This window comes from Ovis aries, chromosome 22 (assembly GCF_016772045.2).
Source record: "Ovis aries strain OAR_USU_Benz2616 breed Rambouillet chromosome 22, ARS-UI_Ramb_v3.0, whole genome shotgun sequence".
Taxonomy (NCBI): Eukaryota; Metazoa; Chordata; class Mammalia; order Artiodactyla; family Bovidae; genus Ovis; species Ovis aries.
The window spans coordinates 30904071-30925402 of NC_056075.1; the positions used below are offsets into that span (position 1 = coordinate 30904071).

Consider the following 21332-nt stretch of genomic DNA (forward strand, 5'->3'; position numbering starts at 1 on the left):
AGATTAACCTGCAGCTTTAAAGTTTCTTGCAATTTCAGTCTCCCATAGTAGACCAAGATAGCTCATGGGGCCAGACTTTGAACGGCACTGCCCTAGGAGCCAGAGCAAAGAGACTTGTTTTTCCTGTCAGGAAATGTTTCATTCCTAACCGCACAGCCCTTATTCAGCCCGGGTAGTGGCGGCCCACCAGCCGCCACAGAGTCAACAGAAATGCCCTCCTAGCCCCAGCACTTCTCCAAACAACGCTGCTTTTTTTTTTTTTCCTCTTTGAGGGACTAGCTTCTCTGAGGCAATGATACTGAATAGACTGTATTTAGGGGCTTCCCAGGTGGCTCACAGGTAAAAGAATCCACCAGCCAATGCAGGAAATGCAGGAGACATGGGTTCAATCTCTAGATCAGGAAGATCCCCTGGAGGAGGCAATGGCAACCCACTCCAGTATTCTTGACAGAAAAATCCCACGGACAGTCCATATGGTTGTAAAGAGTTAGACATGACTGAGCAACTGAGAACGCACTCTGTAGTGGATAAAGGGGTCCCTGGGTCCCTGTCCTTCCCATGTTGGTGACTGCATGTCCTCAGACAAGTCATAACCAGGAATTTTTTTTCCAGTTACAGCAGGTCCTTCAGCTTCCTCGGGAGCTCAGCTGGTAAAAATCCACCTACAACACAGGAGACCCCAGTTCAATGCCTAGGTCGGGAGGTTCCCCTGGAGAAGGGACAGGCTACCCACTCCAGTATTTATGAGTTGGTAGCTCAGCTGGTAAAGAATCCACCTGCAACGTGGGAGACTTGGGTTCAATCCCTGGGTTGGGAAGGTCCCCTGGAGAAGGGATAGGCTGCCCACTTCAGTATTCTCACCTGGAAAATCCCCATGGACAGAGAAACATGGCACTATAGCCCATGACGCGACTAAGCACAGCGTGGCAGGTCCTTCATTAACAACGATGAGCCCCAAAGGAGCTAGTCAGCATGAGGCTCACACTTTCCATCAAGTTTTCTTTTTTCCTTTTCATCTGCTGTATAAAAATCCCTTATTTTTTTCTGTCCTCCAGTGTGCCATTTAGTCAGATGCAAAGAGCAAACTTCCTTTTTTTAAAAAAAAAAAAGAAGAAGAAGAAGGAGTTTCCTACATAGCATCCAGCATGCCCCAGGACAAAAATTTAAAAAAAAAAAAAAAAAAACAGAAATAGGTACTGACCTTAGAATGAACTGAGATGATTGCAAGAAGGCCCTGGGTTCTGGAAAATACTTGCAAAGGCTGCCTTTCAGCAAAAAGGTGCCAGACAGTCAGCAGCCCTTCCTGGATATTGTGGCACTGCGTGAGGCACTCGGGGCACAGGGGCACTGAGAAAGGGAACACAAGTCTCTTGGCATCCAGGAACTTGGAATCTGTATGACACACACAGGCAGAAATTAAGAATAAATTCTGCTACTTTATAATTCATGTCTTATTTTTATTTTTATTATAAAAAGTGTGAAAGATTTTTACAACAAATTTATAACCCATGTAAAGTAAACATTAAATGTTGTTTCTCTTCTTCTCCCCAGTCTCTCCCCCTCTCCAAAGGTGGCCACAGTCATACCCATGGATAGTTTTTCTCCCACAAAAACAGGATCAAACTGTACACACAATGTTATGCAGTTTGCTTTTATACCTTAACAGTGAATCTTAGAGCTCTCTTCACATCAAATGCATTCTTCTTAACTACTGCAAATATTTTATCTTAAAAGCTGTACCATACATTACCGATCCATCTCTCTACTGGTGAACATTCAGAATATCTTTAATTTTTTTCCATTAAAAATTAGATTGACAACAATACTAGGTAGAATATGATTTCCATCATAGTTTAGCACTGATCGATAACCAAACATTTCACATATTTCTACAGAATATATTCTTACATTCTAAAAGTATTATATATTTGAATGGCACTGCCCTTGGAGCCAGAGCAAAGAGACTTGTTTTTCTTATCAGGAAGTGTCTTTCCTGTCAGGTATACTATTTCACAAACTTATTCCTGTTTTCCCATCTTTAAAGTCAATAATGGCTTTCTCTTACGTATTTACTTCTAAGGATTGTAATATAAAATTAAGTAAGATATCCAATGTTAGAAATGTTAAGCAGCCAAGAAGAAAAGAATAATATAAGTGAGAAAGTACAAAGTACAAAGTAACATTATTTATCAAAATTTTAAATTATTAATTTAAATGCTATGAAAGTTAGACTTTTTTTTTTTTTCATTTACCATTGAACTTGGAAAACACCTATGGGGTTGGTAATATTTTCAGCCCTATTTTACAGGTAAGAAATGAGATGGTGGTGGTTTAGTCGCTACGTGTGACTCTTGCGCCCCCACAGACTGCAGCCTGCCAGGCCCCTCTGTTCATGGGATTTCCCAGGCAAGAATACTGGAGTGGGTTGCCATTTTCTCCTCCAGGGGATCTTCCCGACCCAGGAATCAAACCCATGTCTCCTGTCTTTCAGGCAGTTTCTTTGCCACTGAGCCACCAGGGATTCAGGGTGAGATGCAGGGTTACAGAGCTAATGAACAGCCCCCTGCCTCCTAGCACCGTGCTCTCGCTGCCTGTGCACCCTGCCACCTTCCGCACGTGCTGCCACCTTTGCGTGAGCGAGTTTCTGTTGGATGGCATGCTAGCCCAGGGGAGAGGGGCGTGTCCATGTATCTTTGCATTTCAAATTTTCAAAATTGCCACTAAATTGCTATCCAGAAAGATTATACCAGTGTTCAGCACTACCTCACGTGAGAGTATGATTTCTCCACATCCTTGCCAGCTTTGGATCTTATCAGTTTTTAATCTTTACCAACCAATTGGAGGAAAATGGTAGCTCATTTTATTTTTTTAAAACGGCTCTATTGAGGTATAATTGAGGTTAATGAAGTACACATAAAACCTGAATTTTGACACATATGCACCTGTGCGCCATCACTGCAAGCAAGACAGTGAACATACTCATTGCCCCTGTATTTCCTGATACTCCTTTGTTACCCCTCCCTCCCAACCCCAGTCTCCAGGTAGCCACTGCCCTCCTTCCTGTTACAAAATACTAGTTTGCATTCTAGAATTTTCTAGAAAGGGAATCGTACAGTATGTACTCTTGTTGCCTGGTTTATTTCACTCAACAGTTATTCTGAGATTCATCCCAATTGTTGGGTGTATGGATAATTGGTTTCTGTCTATCGCTGAGTATTGCACTGTGGTTTGGGTAGATCACATTTTGTTTATTCATTCAGCTGTTGATGAGCATTTGGGTTTTTCTGGTTTGGGGCTATTACAGACTGTACTTTTATGCTTGATGATAGTCTCTGATTGGCTTTGAGACCTATTGTTTCTTTAATCTCAGTGGCGGTGAGGGCCATATGATACTTTTCTGCATTTTCCAGGTAAGGAAACTGAAGCCCAGAGACTTATTACCAGTGTTGTTTTTGTGTTTTAGTTGCTAAGTCATGTCTGATTCTTTTGTGACCCCATGGACTATGGCCTGCAAGGCTCCCCTGTCCATGGGATTTCCCAGGCAAGAATATTGGAGTGGGTTGCCATTTCCTTCTCCAGGGGATCTTCCTGACCCAGGGATCTAACCTAAGTCTCCTGCATTGGCAGGTGGGTTCTTTACCGCTGAACCACCAAGGAAGCCCTTTATTGCCCGAAAGCACGCAGTAGACTCAGGTCAGAACTGAGAGAATCCTTATTGGAGACCTGGCTGTCCTGCCATTCAGGCAGCACAGTTGGAAGGAAAGGCAATTTTGGTGCAGTGGTTAAGAGCACAGAGTGTGGAATCTGACTCCCTGGGTTCAAATCCCAGCTGGCTGGGGGACAAAGAGCTGCTGATTTAACCTCTCTCTCCCTCTCTCTCCCTCTCTCTCCCTGGCTTTCTTTATCTATAAATCCTGGATGGTAGTAGTCACCTACCATGTAGGGTTATTCTGAGGATTAGATGAATGAGTACTTGTAAGGTCTCAGTCTCTTGTAGTAGGAGGTACTTATTATGAGTTGTCTATTGTTATTATTTGTTTCTTTCTCTCTTTCTCTCAAAGTCACTCAGTCACGTCTGACTTTGCGACCCCATGGACTGTAGCCTACCAGGCTCCTCTGTCCATGGGATTCTCCAGGCAAGAATACTGGAGTGGTTAGCCATTCCCTTCTGCAGGGAATCTTCCTGACCCAGGGATTGAACCTGGGTATCCTGCATTGCAGGCAGATTCTTTACTGTCTGAGCCACCAGGGAAATCATTATTCATTTACGGAATAGTTTTTGAGACCTACTCTGCTTTCTCTCACTGGGGGTGCATAACCCGTCACCCTCCATGGTTTATCACTACTGCAGAGAGACTTTCTAGGGAGTGGGGACAGCTCAGGCTTGGTCCCTGTGGAGCACAGGGAGGTGGAATGAAGAGGAGAGGTGAGGCAAAGTCCTGCTGCTTAGGGGTTGGGCTGGGCACGAGGGTAGGGAAGGGCAGCTCCGTGGGTTCAAGCCAGCTCCGGGGGACCCCAGCCAGCGTGAGCCTGCCAAGGCCTGAGCTCCTCCCAGAACTAAAGGGAAGCCTACAAAACGCAAGCTCCCCCTCTCCACCCATCACAGGCTGTGCTGGGATGACAGGGCTGTAATTACCCATGGCAGGAGCTATTATTAGAAGGCAGATGTTACTTTAATTACGGTACTTAATAGAGGCTGAAAAATGGGAGGACCAGGTTGCTACAGAACTCTCTGGGTCTGGGGCTGTGTTTTCTTCACGCTGTGCTTCCCCGGGCTCTCACCCGGGCTCTCACATTCCAGAGGTGTCCTGAGGCTGTGTTGGCATTCTAAGTGCCCGGGCAACTCCTGGTTACTCAAGGGTGAGTTCCCAGGCGTTTGGGGATTTTGCCCCAGCTTCTCCCTCCTCAACACTATCTCTGACCACTTGGTACTGCCTGAGTAGCCCTGGAGGCCGGCGGGGGCCTTGAAGAGAGCTGCTGCCCAGCCATGGAGCCCGGGTTCTCCAGGCAGCTCTGGTGAAAGGCTGGAGGGCCAGAAGACTTCTGCGGAGAAAAGCCTCACACATGTCTGCTATTGTTTTTTGATAAACAGTTTAATAAAGAACTAATGTTTGTTGAGCCCTAGGCAAAATGACATGTGCTTCCCCATTACACAATTTATTGTATTATTATTCCTGTTTCACAGACAAGGAAACTGATCTCAGAGAGGTTAGCACACATACCTGAGGTCACACAGTGTGAGTCAAAGAGCTAGGTCTGACTCCAAATTCTGTTTTCTCTCCAGTGTACTGTGGCTTCCAACTTTTTTGTTTTTTGGCAGTAGAAGCCTTTGTTCAAGTGAAATCTCACCCCAAACACTACAGATGGTAGCCATGCCCACTGCTGGGGCTGAAATGGGCCACAGCTGCCAGCTCAGGTCTGCTTCATGTTCTGTGGCTTCTGAGGCAGCTGCACCCCTTTTGGGGGCACCCAGGACAGAGCTTTGAAGGCCTCTTGGGAAACATGGCGGATTCTGGAGGCCTCGTGGAATCTGCACAGAAAACCCAAGGCTTCTTTCTTGGTTTTACCCAGTTGGCCGTCCCTACGAGGTCTGGACTCAGGGAGAGGCTCTGATCCCCTGCCTGCGTCTGCGCCTCGGGGGTCGGGGGGTGCTTCCCCTTTTCTGGTTGCTCTTCTCTTGTCCAGTGGGGGCCTCTGCTCCCTGTGGAGCAGCAGCAAAAGGGAGAAGTATTTTGCAGGCACAGAGTAGGAAGGCGGGCCTTGCTTCATGCTCTGTTTGCTAGCAGCAGCCAGGAGCCAGGGCCTGGGGGAGGTGGAGGGGCGGGACGGCCACCCACAGGCAAAGCCAGCCCGTTCACATCCTTTGCAGTGAGGTTGGGAGGCCACTAGGCCTTCTGCAGGGCAACTGGGCCCCTCACCCAAGGACCTCACTGGAGATTGCTGAGGGCACGGCAGGCAGGCTTGCTACGTGGCAGTTAGAACCGGCCAGCCAGTCCACTACCCCCCATCAACACACACACACACACACACACACACACACACACACACAGAGGAGCCATCCGTCAAGGCAGGCCGCAGGCAGGCCTCCCAGGCTCCCTCCTTCCTCCAGGCCCATCCTTCCAGGCTGATAAGTGGCTTTTGTGAAATGAGGCGGGAGGAGGGGCGGGGTGAGTGTTGGGGGGAAGGTTGTAATTAGAAGACTAAGCTGCTCCTCTATGACAGGGTCTCCTGTGCGATTAGCCCTGTCTCTAGAGGCAGAATAAGGAAAGTGAAGGAAGGCCTGGGCTTGTGGTCACACGCAGGGCCTTGGCGGAGACCTGGCCTGTCCCCCTCTCTGTAAGAGGCTGCCCTGGCCTCGTGTGTGGCTCCCAGCCCCACTGTCCCTGACACCCAGTGGAGCCAGCTCTCTGACCATCCCTCCATCCGCAGCAGAGCTCACCACATGGGCAGCACCAAAGCACAGCGGAAGGGTCAGTACCCAGCGGCCTCAGCCTGAGAACGCGCGGGGCCGGGAGTGGCGCGTCTGTGTGTCCCGAGCGGCCAGCCCCGCTCCTTTAGCTCCACAGCGTGTCCTGATCTCCGCGGCCCTCAGCCCTGCTTTCTAGCTGGTGCCTCAGTCAGAAGGCCCAGGAGGTATTCAGCCAGCTCTCCCCAAGCTACACAGATTCTTAGCCTCTGGTCTTAGCCCCTTCTCAGACCTGGGCTCTTTCCACTCTGCTGTGTCCTCAAGAGGACAACAGTGACCCCAGAACACCATGGTGTAGGCTGGAGCAGCCACTGTCCCCCTTCAAAGATGAATCCTCTGGGCTGTGATGCCGTCATTTCTCTGGCTGTTGGCCCACTGTTTCCTTTCCTCGGAATCAAAGGAACTCCCCAAATTCTGGAACTTCTATTTAACACATCATAAATAAAATGCTACTAACAAATGGCTAAGATTTAAGACTGGAGGAAGACGGAAAAATGTTTATGATAGCTCATCACGTGAAAAAGGGAGGAAACAGAATTATACTTAGGGTGTCATTAAAAATGTCCTCTTCCACCCCACAAAGGGCTCTATATATAGATAGTGTGGAAGAAAATATTTTGATTGGAATGACTCCGAGTGATTTTTCCTCACTTTTATCTTTAAAAAATTCTTTTTAGTGAACATAAGTGTAAAATAAGCAAACAAAAATGAGTGTTCTTCCAGAGTCTTGGCCACAGCAGCTGCAGAGAGACGTACAGTATGGAGAAAGGAAATCCACCCAGTGAAATGTAAGAAACCTCCTTACTCCTCCTTTCCCAGGAAGCAGACTGATGTTAGTAGAGCCTGAACCTACTTCTGGAAGGCGGTTGCAAAGCATGTGATTTCCCAGCACTCCATCACACTTCATCACGCTGCCTGTGAATGAAGCTGATGCTGTTTCCTTCGTGCCAGTTTTGTAAATGAGGAAAATGAGGCTTGGAGAAGTTGGGTAACCAGCCCAAGCCAATAGCAAGCCAGGGCTGGATCGCATTGCTCCTGTTTCACCCTGACTGCTGTCTGGACCCCAGGGGCCTCCCTCCACCTTCCTAAACTGCCTACCTGTCCATCCCCCATCCTTCTGCAGGGGTTGAGTTCGTGGTGCCCAGGACCGGCTTTTATTGCAAGCTGTGTGGGCTGTTCTACACGAGTGAAGAGATGGCGAAGATGACTCACTGCCGCAGTGCCGTCCATTACCGGAACTTACAGGTAACCGTTGGTCTTCCTTGCCTAGCGCCCAGGAGGGGCAATCCCTGGGCTAAGGTTCTGGGAGGTTATATCTCCTTCCATCACATGGAAAACTCATTCTGTGGTCTGAATCCTGATTCCACCAGACTTCTCCACATGGTGGCTGCCTGCCTTATGCTCTCAGAGCATCTGTCTCCACATTAATACAAAACATTCTATTTGGGTTGGATATTTTTGGCAGCTGGCTCTCCCTCTAGACTGAATGACTTTTTAGTATTCACCTAGCCCATGGTTGGAGCTGATCCCTTTTCACAAGACCTGGACATTTCAGATACAGATATTTCTGTGTTTCTCTTCTCCTGTGCTAGTATCCATGTTTGGCTAGAATAAAAGTCACTGTTATGTTCTACTGAAATGTCTGTTCATACTGCAGCTGTTATTAAAGACATAGCATCTGGGACTAGACACTGGGGATACAACAACAAAAAAAGCAGATAATAACCCCTGCCCTCATGGACCTTCCATTCTAGAGTAGTAGATAAGCAAAAAATAAGTGTGTTTCTTTGTATATTAACTGTGACATATAAAAAATATTCTACATACCATATTTCATCCAATCTAAGGTGCCATCAGTTGTAAGACACAACACTATTTTTTGGTACCAACATGAAAAAAAATGTTACAGATTAAACGGTGAGGCTCCATCAACTGGAAAATACATCTCAATTTCAGAACTGTTCATACGTGGGGAAAAAACACTTCTTAAGATCAATGAGATATAGCAACATATCCTATAAAAATACCTAAATAATATATAGCATTTTCAAATGTGATTTTCATATGACTTCTGGTATTAGCTCAGGATTAGTAATATAATAGAAATCATAGTAGATAGATACTTGTGATAAGTGTATCAAAGTACCATCTGTTCTAACTGCAAGGAATCTAGACTACTTTCTTGAGGCATAAGGCCTTGGCTCTGGAAGACCCTTGTGGGAGTGAGTAAGTCTGTCAGTCGTGTCTGACTCTTTGCGACCCCGTGGACTATAGCCTTTCAGGCTCCTCCATCCATGGGATTGGAGTGAGTTGCCATTTCCTTCTCCAGGGGATCTTCCCAACACAGGGATCGAACCCAGGTCTCCCACACTGCAGGCAGACACTTTAATTCCAGAGCAGATAGTACCGTTCAGTTTAATTGTTAAAGAGTGGCTGCTCTGGTAGTTCTTAGCCAGGGATGTGAACCAAAGTCCTGTACACAGTGTTTCAGAAGTATTTATACAACTTAGGCCAAGTGTTCAGCAGAATTTGGGAGGGACCCAGGAATATGTAATTTAAGAAAATTCTCCAAATGATTTGAATGTGTATCCCTAGTTAAGAAAACTCAGATACAGGCCAACTCTCTTATTTTATAGTTGAGGAAACTGAGGCCCAGAGAAACCAGGGATTTATCTAAGCCTTGGATTAGTCCAAGCCTTGGATTTGTCCAAGGCCATCAAGATGGTGAGTTACCAGGCCTGGAACCAGATCGCCTGATTCCGAATCACTTGGCTGCTTTCACTCGACTAAGCTGGTCTTGTGAACTGAGATTCGTGTCGTGGCCTGGGTCACCATCTGCAAGGAACTGTCATTGGCTGTGCCTAAACTCAGGTCATGTAAGCCTCTTGATTTCCCTCCGGAAAGCAGCTGTTGCATGACCGAGAACATCACAGGGCCTGGGGCCCAGGTCCCAGCCTTTCCAGGGGGTAGGGCAGAGACTGGACCAGGCCAAGGGTTCAGCTTGGGCTACACAGAGCCAGCTGACGGCAGCTGTCTAACCCTGAAGACATCATCACCACCCACCCACAATAAGAGGAAACCTCTAGAATGGAAGAGCTGAACAGGGTCTTGAAGATCATCCGGTCCTGATTTTCCCAAACCCTGGTCTTCAGTTGGAATCTTTTTAAAATGTGGCTTCCTAGACCTACCCTATATTTGCTTATTCATTGTCTCTAGTGTGGGGCCTGGGAATCTGCATTTTAAAGTCTTTCCAGCAGATTATGATACCTCAACATGAGAACCTTCTCATCCAGTCTTCTCGGCTGGACTGCATAACCCTCAAGGAGTCACACAGCTCAAGGTCACCCAGGAAGGTTGGAAGAATGCAGACTCCCAGGTCCTTGAATTCTAAACCCTCTGCTTTTTGCAGGGCAACAGACTTCACTGAGTTTTGGGCCTCTGGGCCAAACCCCCAGGCAGACTCGCCTCCCTGTAGCAGGCCACAGCCACTCCTGTGGTCCCAGGCCTGTCAGGTCCAGACGCTGGCTAAGTCCCTTACACCCGCCAACTGCTGTTCAGCTTTCCCTGGTGCACCTGTCAGGGAGCTGGGAGCCTCAATCACAGGTGTCCCAGATAGGGTTTCTGCCAGTGGCCTTGACAGACTGTCTCTGTCCACACAGATGCACCCATCCCGCCCCCACTCCATGTTACATGTGCGAAAAGGGAAGAATTCAGACGGGAGTGGCCGGTGCTGGCTAACACCTCAGTCAGGCAGCTTGTAATTCTAGCACCCGCGAGGCTGTGAGGCGGGGGCCGGGGTTGCTCCTGGGGATGGGGTGGTAGGAATCTTCATTTTCTGTCTGCAGTCCTGCTGTTCTCTCGTGCTCTGAGAGAAGCCACAGCAGGTGGTCAAAACAGCAAGTGGAGTAGGTGCTAGGTGGGAAAACTAGACGCTTGCTCAGCCCCAGGTCCGATGCCCGACACACCCACCCACTTGCCTTCGGTGAGATGAGGTGCAGGAGCAACCCAGTCCTCCATCAGCAGCCTGATCCCCCGGAATCTACAGTCTGCCTCTCTCCATCAGTCTCACCCACCTCTCAAAGCCAACCAGGCTCTCCTAGAGACACCAGGTCGACTCCATCACCTCTCCCACATCATCGGGTCTGACCCTCAGATTCACCCCTGGAGGAAGAAGAAGGAAGATATCATCCTTCCATTCAACAGTTTAGGGTCTGAGGCTAGAAGATGAGTGACTTTCACAGAATCAGACAGCCAGTGCCAGTTACGATCAAGGCGGCATTGACTTTTTGGCCAACCCAATATATATAGCCCAGGATCCTACCATCCCACTTATAGAAATCTAACCTACAGAAATAAATTCACCAATATGTAAATATGTACAAGAACACTTATTGCAGTTAATATTATAATAAATGTATAACTTATTGCCAACATTTTTGGAAACATCCTGAATGTCCAGGAATAGGATCGCGATTGAGTAATTGATGGTTCATGCCTATGACATTGCTAGGTGTTTATTCCATGCCAGGCTCTATGTTTGATGCTTTATGGTACCTCTCTGGGATGTCACAGCAACCTTGTGCAGTGGTTACTGTATTACTCATACTTAACAGATGCCAAAGATATTGAGGAACTTGCCGGCTGAGAGCCAGCCTTTGAACCCAGGTCATGTGATGGCAAAGCCCACACAGTTGACGGTTGTGGGGGACTCAACCCTGCTGATTCTTAATCCAGCACTCCTTGCACTGCCCTGGGCTGCCCCAGCCATCAGAGGACATCCAACTGGGGCCTAGGGCATCTTCTGGTTCTCTCACCGCATTGAATCCAGAACCTCAGGAGCAGCCTGACAGGCTCACCGAGTTGGACTTGGGGAGCCAGTGGGAACATGGGTGCCCTGAGGTGGGGTACAGGCGGCTCCCCCAGCCTGTCTGCAGAGTCTCAGATGCCGGGATGCATTTTTTCTTTCACAGTAGGTATGGGACAGAGCTGCTCCCCTCCTTGCCCTTCCAGCCTCCCTCTCTTTCCTCTGCCTTTTACATGTAGACGTGCTGCCTGGATCCTAGGGCTCATTCTGGACAATGAGTAGAGTTGTTGTGAGGATTAAATGAGTTTATAGAAGAAAAGCAGTTAGCGCTGCATCTGGGATAAGGGCTATGGATGTGTTTGCTGTTAGGATCTGCACTTCCCTACATTTCTCCAGGAATCATTTGTAAACTAACACAAAGAGGGTGGAGCTCATCACTCAGCCTGGGTCCCAGGGCCCTGGGAGGATCTGGGGAGGGAGAAGAGGGGTCCCACCCCAGGGGGGCAAGAGGAGAGGAGAGGGGGGCCAGGCACACAGCCCCTTCCTCTCCCCTCAGCTCACCACTGTCTTTCTCCTTCCCCACTCTGCCCCTCTTTACACCACAGAAGTACTTGTCCCAGCTGGCCGAGGAGGGCCTGAAAGAGACGGAGAGGGCGGGCAGCCCACGGCCCCAGGACAGCGGAATCGTGCCAAACTTTGAAAGGAAGAAGCTCTGACACCGCTGCTTGAAGGGGGAGAGGAGGGCCCGAGAAGTGGGGCCTTCCTGCCAGAGAGGAAGGAAGACCAGGGAGCCCACGGCGGTGCCTGAGTCGGTCTGCAGAGACTCACGAAATGCCCGGAGCGCCTCCCGCTCGGAGCCTTCACCCTGGCCTATCCAGTGACTCGTGTTTCCTTCGAACAGTTTTTCAATTTGCTTGTCTCTCTTCCTCTCCATCTCTCACTCCCTCCTCCTGTGCCCATAAAATCCAACTTCTCAGGGATTTTCACAGTGTTCCGATTCTTGGTGGGATAGGATAGGTCAAGCCAGGCTGAGTCCTCAAAAAAAAAAAAAAAAAAAAATTTCATGGAGACTCCTGGGTCGAGAACCATGTCTCTGCTTGGCATCCTGTGTGTGGGAGGTGGGGGAGCTGAGTTGGATCCTACAGTCCTGGAGTGGGGAAGCCTTGGACCACCAGCAGGCAGAAGCTGGGAGCTCCTCCAGCTCAACCACCTTTTTGAAAAGCCCTGATTTTCATAACTCTTTTGTCCTCTCCATTGTTCTAGAAGCCCACCAGATTCAAGCCTTAAAATTTAAGGAGGGAAAGAGCCCTTTATTTTGGAAGCTCTGATCATTTCCCTCCTGTTGATTTCAGGAGATGCCAGGGTTTGTTCTCCTCTGGATATTGAGTCTGGTCTAGATTCACTTTAAATGAAAATGAAAACAGAATCATCTTCCCCCTCCAGCTAAAACATTAGAAGGTCAAGACTTCAGTTGAAGACTGGTCTCCCAGACGTGCATGGTTGGCTTGAGAGACACCAAAACAAGGAAGAGGCATCCATCCTTGACTCGTCCTTTGGTGCCTGCACACTGGGTACCAGCAGCCTCACAGCGGGATGGTTTTTAAATGGTCTCTTAGAGGCGGGGGCAGCTAAGGAGAGGGAAGGCTGCAGGACCGAGGAGCATTGAGGGTTGCCAGGTGCCCTTTCCAATTGGGCAGAAGGGCAAAGGCCTCTCAGAGTTTACCCCATGTGCAGACTTTGATATTAAATGTTACGAGGCGCAGAGCTCCTTCCCATCGGGCTGTGGGTACTGAAGGTCTGTGCCTTCAGGTTCCTGGACAGGACAGGCTGCGGGAGTCTAGGCTGAGGTTCATTGGGAGGGTTTGGGAAAAGGTGCTGGGGAAAATGAGGCTCAGCTGAGCCCTGGAGAAACCCTTGAGAAGGTCAGAAGGGAGCCTGGGGCTGCTTCCTCAAGTGAGACACTTGCCCGGAGGCGGCCGCCCTGGCTCAGCTCCTAGAAGACGGTTCCTGTTAGTTCTATTCCTGACCACAAATAGGTAGGCTAAGACAAGACTGCTTGTTTTATTTTAATGTTTTGCTTTTTTTTCTTTTAATGGTAGATAAGACTATACTGCATATTCTGTTTTATGTCCTCTGCACTAAAAGCAGAAGGTAGAGAGATGGATTATTTGAGTTCTGCACTGACATCTGATCAGTGAGAAAATTAAGCCTCAGAAAGGAAGGGAAAATAGAACACAAGGATCATGTGTAAACCTGGGGGCAGGTGGCATCTGCAAGGAGAGAACCGCTGGGGACCTGTGAGAGAGAGGAGTTCAGGCAAGCTTCAAACAGACCAGCTTGAACAGGTGTAGAGGGAGGCTGCAGGCAGTGGGAAATCTGAACTTGGCATCAGGCAGCTGTGGGCCTCAGAAAGGTGAGTGTCTCAGAGTAGAGTTTGAAAACAGTGACTCAGCCCAGACCTGTTCCCCTGGCTGCCTTCTCTGGTTTTTACCTGGTATTCTAGAAACCGGCTTCCCCCATTTCTCGGAAACTTTCACCCTATGTCTTTCTTCCCACTGGTGGGAAGTCAGGGGCCAACTCTCTGAACCTTGCTGGGAAAAACCTAAAGCCTAAAACTGCATTTTTAGAGAAGCTGGCAGTCTTTTCTCCCAGCATAGTGGAAGCTGACCCCACCAGCTCACCACCCCCCTACCAAGCAGTGTTTCCATGGAAACTTGGATGTCTGTTCAAACAGCCATATTCCCTAGTAATTTAATGGCGCTCTCACTGATAGATCGAACTTCCCTATATTTTAAAGCTGGAGAACAGCCCTGGGAAGGAGAGAGAAAAAGCTCTTTGCGTTTAATAAGAACATTTTAAAATTAATTTTAAAAGTCATCCAAGATCCTATATTTGTGTGTATATATATATTTATTTTTATTTATTTTTATACAATTCCATTGGCATAGTTTCACCCACTCTATAATTTGCACTTTTTATTCGTACGTGTGTCATACACAATGCAGTATTAAAAGCAACCAGGAAAATATTGATTTTTTTTTTAAAGCTTCTGTGTTTGTTAACCATTTCAAAATGTCTCCCTGGAAAGGTGGTTCAACAGCAGCTGCTGTCTTGAGCGGCACATTTACTCGTCCCCTGCATTAATATAACAAAAGGCCTGTGTACTTTTTATTGTAGACACCTGAAATAAAGTATATCCACAGCGTATTCCCGAAGAATTTGGTACACTTGGTGTGAGCAGCAGCCATTAGTATCAAGGTTTCTCTTGACAGTCTGAGGCTGTGATCTGTTAGATTATACTTGAACTGGACCAGAGTTTGATTATTGAGCTTGTGAGAAAAAGAAAACCATTAGTTGATTTAAGTTTGAACTTGTAAAGTATTGGAATTTGTTGAGTGTGTCCAATTAATCGTCACTTTTCCTGATCTGTATAATTGACCTCAAGTGTTTGTTTTTACAAAAGGAAAAACAAAAAAAGATTTTTAATAAAGAGAATTTGAAAGCTTGTGAGTGAGTCGTCATCTGTTACACTGGGATCCCTAAGTGTTTGGCCAAAGGATAATCAGAGTGTGGAGGTTGGGATTCAGTCCATCTAAATCTAGAATGTTTCTGAAGAGTTGAAAAAACAAGATGCAAGAGGTTCCACTTGGAACTCGGGCGGGGGGGGAATCAGAGCTTCTCAGGGGTGAAGCTCCAAGAGGGCTGATTCTAGGAACACGGGGAGCTGCTGTTCCCCAGGCCAAAAGGGTTGGATAGAAAATTCTCTTGGCTTCTTCTAACCCTGTGGCCCGTCTCACTGCTCTCAGGTTGTCTAGTGGCCGAATTCTGTTGTCCTGCACCGGAGTCAGGCCGTTTCTGGAGGTGCTGTCCCTGTAAGGAGGTCAGCTCCTGGCTTGGGTCCTTTCAGCCTTGTGACTTCTGAAGTCCCGTTTCCTTGGGTGCAAGGGCGGGTGATGGTATTAATCACCTCCCTGATTGTTTCTGGGCTAACGTCGTTGCTGGTGAAAGCAACTGCTATGCTGTGCAGCCCTGAATCTTTGCTGTTTGGGGATTCAGAACAACCCTCCAATTTTCAGTGGTTCTTAAGTTCTTTCTCAACTGTTTCTTCTAGCAAAACAATGCTAATCTCCTGGGACCAGTTAGCAAGTCCTTTGAATGGCTTGGAATCTTCTCAGGGCCCTCCCCTCCTGTTGGCAGTGTTCCTGAGTCACTGGGGAGCGGCAGGGCAGTCCGGCCCCAGAGGGCAAAGTGAGTGGGGCTGCCTGTAATTAGTGGGTGCAGATGTGTAGATCTGAGGAAAGTTCCCATCCAGCCTGTTGCTACCCACCTCCTCCCCACCCCCCCACCTATTGTGGCCATCCAGGGCTGAGCTCAGGCCTCCAGTTCCCAACCAGGAGGGGTGGGGAAACATCCTTCCCTGCCAGTGTCAGCCGTACCCTTGTGGGCCAACGCAGCCGGTGGGCCTGGGCTCGCCCTGCTGCCCTAAGTTCAGGATCCAGGGCGGCTAGGGTGCCCCAGTACCTGCTCCCAGTCCCTTCATGTGGCACAACTCCAGGGGACAGTACGTTGCCTTCTGTAAGACACACCCCCCACCCCACCGCCCCGGAGCTGTGCAACAGAGCCATCCTGCCAGGAAGGCCCCCTGAGCTGAGTTCCCTGCCAACCCGGAGGCTCATCATTTGCTTTCTTGTGTTCCTAAGGGCCCGAAGCCTAGTCCTGAGCCAGTCACCTGGGCCTGGGCCCTGACATTCAGACCCGCTCTCTGGGCTCCCTCTTCTCCCCAGGGGTCAGTGCCAGACTCTTCGGCCTGATTCTGCCATGGTCCAGATGCTCGAGTTGCTCCTCACAGTCCCTGGAGGCCAGGCCACTTAGATACTGACCTTGACCCCCATCTGACCTGAGATCTCTGTGCCCCTCTCACATCAACAACTGTCTACCTAGGCAGGGACAGGACCTCTGCGCTCATCCCCAACAGGTCCCCATTCTCCTTTCCCACCAGGCTGGCCCTCCAAAGCAGCCTAACCCAAGTGGATTTCCAAGCGTGTTAGAACAGGATGGCCCCAGGGACTGCCCCCCCACCCAAGCCCTGACCTTCCTTTTACAGGTGAGAAAACTGAGGCCCAGACGGGGAAGTGATTTGCCTAAAGGGTGGTCCTAACTGGGCACACATGAGGAGTGTAGTTTCTTTCAGCTGAATTATTTCATGAATTTTCTATATCTAGTCTGAGCTGGACTTCTGCAATTGGCAAGGACTCAAGAAAAATCGCTGATTTTTGTGCTTTGTGTGTATCTGAATCACCTGGGGAGCTTGTTGGAACTAGAGACTCCTGCCTCCCCAGCCCACCCCCCACCCCCGGTGGAGATTCTGCCTCACTGGGTCATGGGAAGGCATTTGCATCTTAGTGGAGCCTCTGAGTGATTCAGTGCAGGTGGGGTTTGTTCCTCGCTTGGAAAAACGCTGCCCTAGCTGTCAACCGGGGACTTCCCCAGCAGCTCCTGGAAGAGAAGGGACATTTATTTTGCTGGGGGGAAGGGCAGAACAGATGTGAATGGAGACCATTGAAGGTATGGGAGACTCCAGTGTGGAAAAGGCTTGAAGACAGGGGACATACAGGGGAGGAGGCAGTCTGACCGTAGCAGATGGAGATGGTGGGAGCTGGTGGCGGTAGGGGGTGGTTGTCAGACTGGGTTTGGGGCACGTCAGGACTTTTTTTTAGTTGGATTCATATTTACCATGGTTAGGCAAAAGTCTTCCAATGGTCTCTTTATCCTCGTTAATGGTTGAAGGCACTGTAATTATCAAGACTCCTGGTGATACGCTAGCCCCTAAGGGCAGAGAGCTGTGCAGTCAGCAGACCTTTAGAGGAGGCTGAGTCACGGGGAGCAGGGGCATTCTCCAGGACCATGTCACTGCTCGTGAGGAAACCTGGGGTTCACACACCCTCTCCTGTGCTCCATGAGCCACCATTAATACTGATATTAGCCCTACAGATTATTAAGTGCATGTCACACTCTGTGTGTACTCTGTAGGGATACAGTTTCTTGACCTCTTTACAATGCTGAGAGACAGGTGCCATTTTTCTCCCATTTTACAGACAGGGAAAATGAGGCTCAAAGGTGAAAATGAAGCTCAAAGGTGAAAATGGTTTGCCCAGGGACAGCTAGTGAGTGGCAGAGTTGGGATTCAAATCCAGGTCCACGTGACTCTCAAACCATGATTTTAACCACTATTCTCTAGTGCCTGTCTCAGGGTTGGGGTCTTCTCTTGTTCCTGCTTCTTGCTAAAACTTCTAGATCCTGGGTCTGCCAGAAACAGTGGAGTAAGGAGGATTAGAGAGCTGGATTTAGCTAGACTCAGGAGTTTATGACTGATCCTGATTGTTAAATTCTGAAACTGACCTCAACACTTCCCTCCTTAGACTGTAGCTAAACAAAGGTCTCCACCCACCACAGGGTAGGAAAACAAGCAGGAAGGCTGAAGTTGCCAAAGCAACACAGTTTCTTCCTCCGCTCACTCAGGAGGTTTCACCTTAGGAGCTGGATCTAGGGGTGAGCCAGGGGATTGTTCCTGCTCCTCTGGGGAGGGGAGAAGAGCACCTAGTTTTGTGTTCTTCGGGAATTTAGGGGTATAAGGGTGTGATCAAAAGGAAATTTCCCATGGGCCCTAGATCCAGGCCAGACTTTGCACTTTTAACCCTTCTTTCCTGAGTGAAACTTCATTGTTTATTTACCTGCCACCTCCTAACAACAAGGAATTGAGTTAATATACAACACAGGCCATGTGCGGCCAGATTAAGCCAACGGAAACTTTTGAAGTGAGGATTGAGGAAACCTGGAGGCAGCAAGTAGGTGAGTAGGAAGGGCCGAGACAGTGGTGGTGAATTAACATGAAATGTGACTGGGAGCATCCTGGGAGCCAAGGCAAAAAGAGGAAGCAAGCTCCCCTGCTTAGCTCTTCCTGTTAGAATCAAGAGAGCATGCCAGTTAATCTGGGGAAATCATTCTACTTGATTCCAAATTGTAGAAGAACTCCTTTTTGGGACTATACGTGATGTTGTGCTAAGAGGCTTGGAGAATATCCTTAGGTAGCTGGCAGCCCAAAGTCAGAGAAGATAGTGGAGAATGCTCTGGAGGGGATGTTAGTGAAATGGTCCATGTGAAATTGTCTCTGATGTCACAGTAATGCCTCCTAGTGTCTAAAGACCTGACCTTTCCTCTGCCTGCCTAACTCACCTGAGCCAGTATGCTGGCTTGAGTTGGTGTGTTTTAATCCCCTCCCCCAAATTTTTCAAATTTCTCTTGTTATTTGAGCTTTCAGGAGCCAGGTCCATCGTAGCCATCTGACTGCTCAGCACACCCACCTGAGAACAGAGTGCTCTGGGTGGGTCGATCTGAATTCTGGGAAAATCTCAAGGGCAGGTACTCTCTGCGGTCCCCCATGGGCTGGCATCAGCCAGGAGAGAACCCCAGTGGACTGGGAAGCATTGATTTCCTCAGGCTGAGCCTGGAAACCACCCCAAACCTGCCTGGGGAGGACTGGCCTGGGGGAGGAGAGGAGCAGAGGGCTCCCTGTGACAGGGGTCACTCTCGCCATCCACAAGGTTGGAGGAGAGAACTTTCCGGTTCTGGGCCTCAGGGCCTTGAGCCCCTATGTCAGATCCACAAGGAACTCACTCAGTCTTGGACAAGGTGACCTTCTGCCACTTCAGTCTCTCCATCTGCACTTGATGTGTGCCTTGCGCCTGCCTGAGGCTGTTGGAGGGAAAGTGCGGCAAGAGCGGGACTCAGTCAGTCACAGGACGGGGGTAGTGGTCACTTCCGTCCCTGGGCTTCCCACAGCCCCAGTGCTGCGTTCCGCAAGCCTGCCGGGACTTCTGGTCTCGTGAGCATCCTTCCGTCCCCCACTCCCCACCCCGGGGCAGTCCGCCGTCTGCAGAGGACAAGTCCCTCTCAGGAGCAGATGCAGGTGCATCCAGGGGGCAGGCTGGCACCTGTGTTGTCCTGGCCTCTCTGGTCTCCATCTTCACATGCCTCAGGGTGCCATTAGCTGAACCTACTCACTGCTTCCCTCAGCGCCACCCACTTTGCTTTCTCACCCCCGCAGCTCCCACCTGTGGTCCAGCCTTGCTCAATGCTGCATGGGTCCTATTTAGGGCCCATCTCAGCCCCTCAGTTTTGCACATGGTCTCCCACTGCCTGGATGCCCTTCTTTCTCTCTGCTTGGGAACCGGGACTTTCTTTAACGTTCCTTCTAAGTAAGCGTTACCTCCATTATGAAGCCTTCCTTGACCCTCTTTGTTCTCCCTGCAGGTGTTTCTGCTCCCACACTGTGTCCCAGCACACCATTTCCACCCCCAGCCCCACACAGAGGCCTCTCTTTATAGCCCTTATCAGGCTGCCTTGTGATCTGTTTACAGGTTGGTCTTACATTAACCATTGAGTCTACAGGGCAGGAAGCATGTTCTACTCCCCTGCGCCTGCACAGAACGGGCACCAGTGCCTGAAGGACGAAGCAGCCCCCTCCCCATCTCTGGGCCTGGCTGCAGCCCCAGAGGCCCAAGCTCCAGTTCTCTATCCAGCCACCAGCTGGCTGCAGGAACAGGACTGTATTCTCAGAGAGGTGCCAGGGAGCATCTCCCCACCTCCCCGCCTTGGCCCTGCCCATCTTTCCCTTCCAGGTTCCCACCCACTGAGGACTGGAAGGTGTCTCTGATGGTTGGGGTCACAGACCCTGCTTGTGTGGCTCGAAGCTTGGCCTTTCAATGGTCAGATTCTTCTGCAGATACAGACCGGCTTCCTATGCCAGCTTTACCTCTCTGGGTCCCAGGGGCACGCCTTCTCCAAACCTATCTGTCCTCATTGCATACCCACCTTGCCAGGCCCACCCATCTCTCAGGGACCTTCCTGGGCAGAGCTGGGAACAAAGCTCAGTTTATGACACTTGTGTCAACATGGGGTGGATGGCCTCGGTTCACCCTGCACTGTAGAAACCGCACCTGCCTGCCTGGTGCCCACACCTAATTAAGGCCTCCTGAAGACCCAGGGGCTGCAGGGAAGCTCCTCACACTCTTCTCTCCTAGCATCTGGGAGGTGCTGGGGGTTTGGGCTAGTGAGTGGGGATTTCACAGCCCCGGAAGACAGAGACATTGCTCTAGGCTGATTAGTCTGGTCAGATGATTAATAATTAAACCTGACCTGTTCCCAGCTACACACACACACCCTGCAGCCAGGAATCAGCAGAGATCAGGGGCAGAGAAGATCACCATGGGCCCAGCTCCAACCCCCTCGGCTCATTCCAGGGTTTGGGAGAGTCTCAGGGCTCCTCCTTCTCACCTACCTAAGGTCCTACCAGTCCACCTCCTAAGTAAAGCTTTCCTGACATTTCCCACAGGCCAGAGCTCTGGGCAGGCTTTGGGCAATTCCTAGGCTGCACAGGCCAGGGTGACTCTGTAGGAGTGGGATTTGCAGATCAGATAGGACTTGGGCTCCACCTGTGTTGACACTCAACTTCTCCAACTCCATCTTGACTTCTGCAGCCTCTCCCTTATTTATACTCCCACTCCCCAGAGCTCTAGGAAGAGCAGGACATGCTCAGCACCCTGTCTGATCTTAGCACAGCAGAAACATTCAGCTCGGGGAGGTGGGAGCCAGTCAGCTTGGCTGCATTCTGCTCTCATCATCATGGGCCGCCTAAATTTTTCCAAAGGTCCTTCTCTGGCCACAGGAACCCCGAGACTCTGGGTGGCTGCTGGGCAGCTTGAAGCTGAGAACCCACACACAAGGGTTCAGCTAGGTGGCCAAAGTGGGGTCCCCTCCTACCCTCCTCCACTGCAGATCAGCCTTCTAGCTTGTCCCTTGTGTTTTCTGAGGTCTTAAGGAAGCATGATCTTCCCAGAGGCCACTTCCCACCCACCCTTGCTCCTTCAGCTGCACATCTCCCTAGAGCTCAGAGGCCTTTCCCACTGAGTGGATAATGCTCTTCTAGTACATTGTCCAGCCTTTTGTAGTTAGATTTTATTTGGGCTGGGTGGGGAGGAGTAGGGTCTCCAGCTCCTGGTCTCC

General features: G+C 49.6%; 1 protein-coding gene and 1 long non-coding RNA gene across 10 annotated transcripts in view; one reads left to right on the forward strand and one right to left on the reverse strand.

Annotated features, from left to right (window-relative positions):
* Positions 1-14777, forward strand: part of RBM20 (RNA binding motif protein 20) — a 191981-nt gene extending 177204 nt beyond the window's left edge. For 5 of the 9 annotated variants that reach the window (XM_060404453.1, XM_060404451.1, XM_060404457.1 and 2 more), the window contains exon 13: positions 7590-14777. In XM_060404453.1, the coding sequence (XP_060260436.1) occupies positions 7590-7894 (305 nt within the window). In that variant the 3' untranslated portion in view covers positions 7895-14777. The remainder of the gene's footprint in view (positions 1-7589) is intronic. The other 4 variants (XM_060404454.1, XM_042239107.2, XM_060404458.1 and 1 more) reach the window with 1 other exon arrangement.
* Positions 14162-19622, reverse strand: LOC132658385 (uncharacterized). The gene is made up of 2 exons (XR_009597979.1): positions 19537-19622; positions 14162-19022 (listed from the first exon to the last, which is right to left on the reverse strand). It is a non-coding gene; the product is annotated as an uncharacterized LOC132658385 (long non-coding RNA).
* Between the last annotated feature and the right edge of the window lie 1710 nt (positions 19623-21332).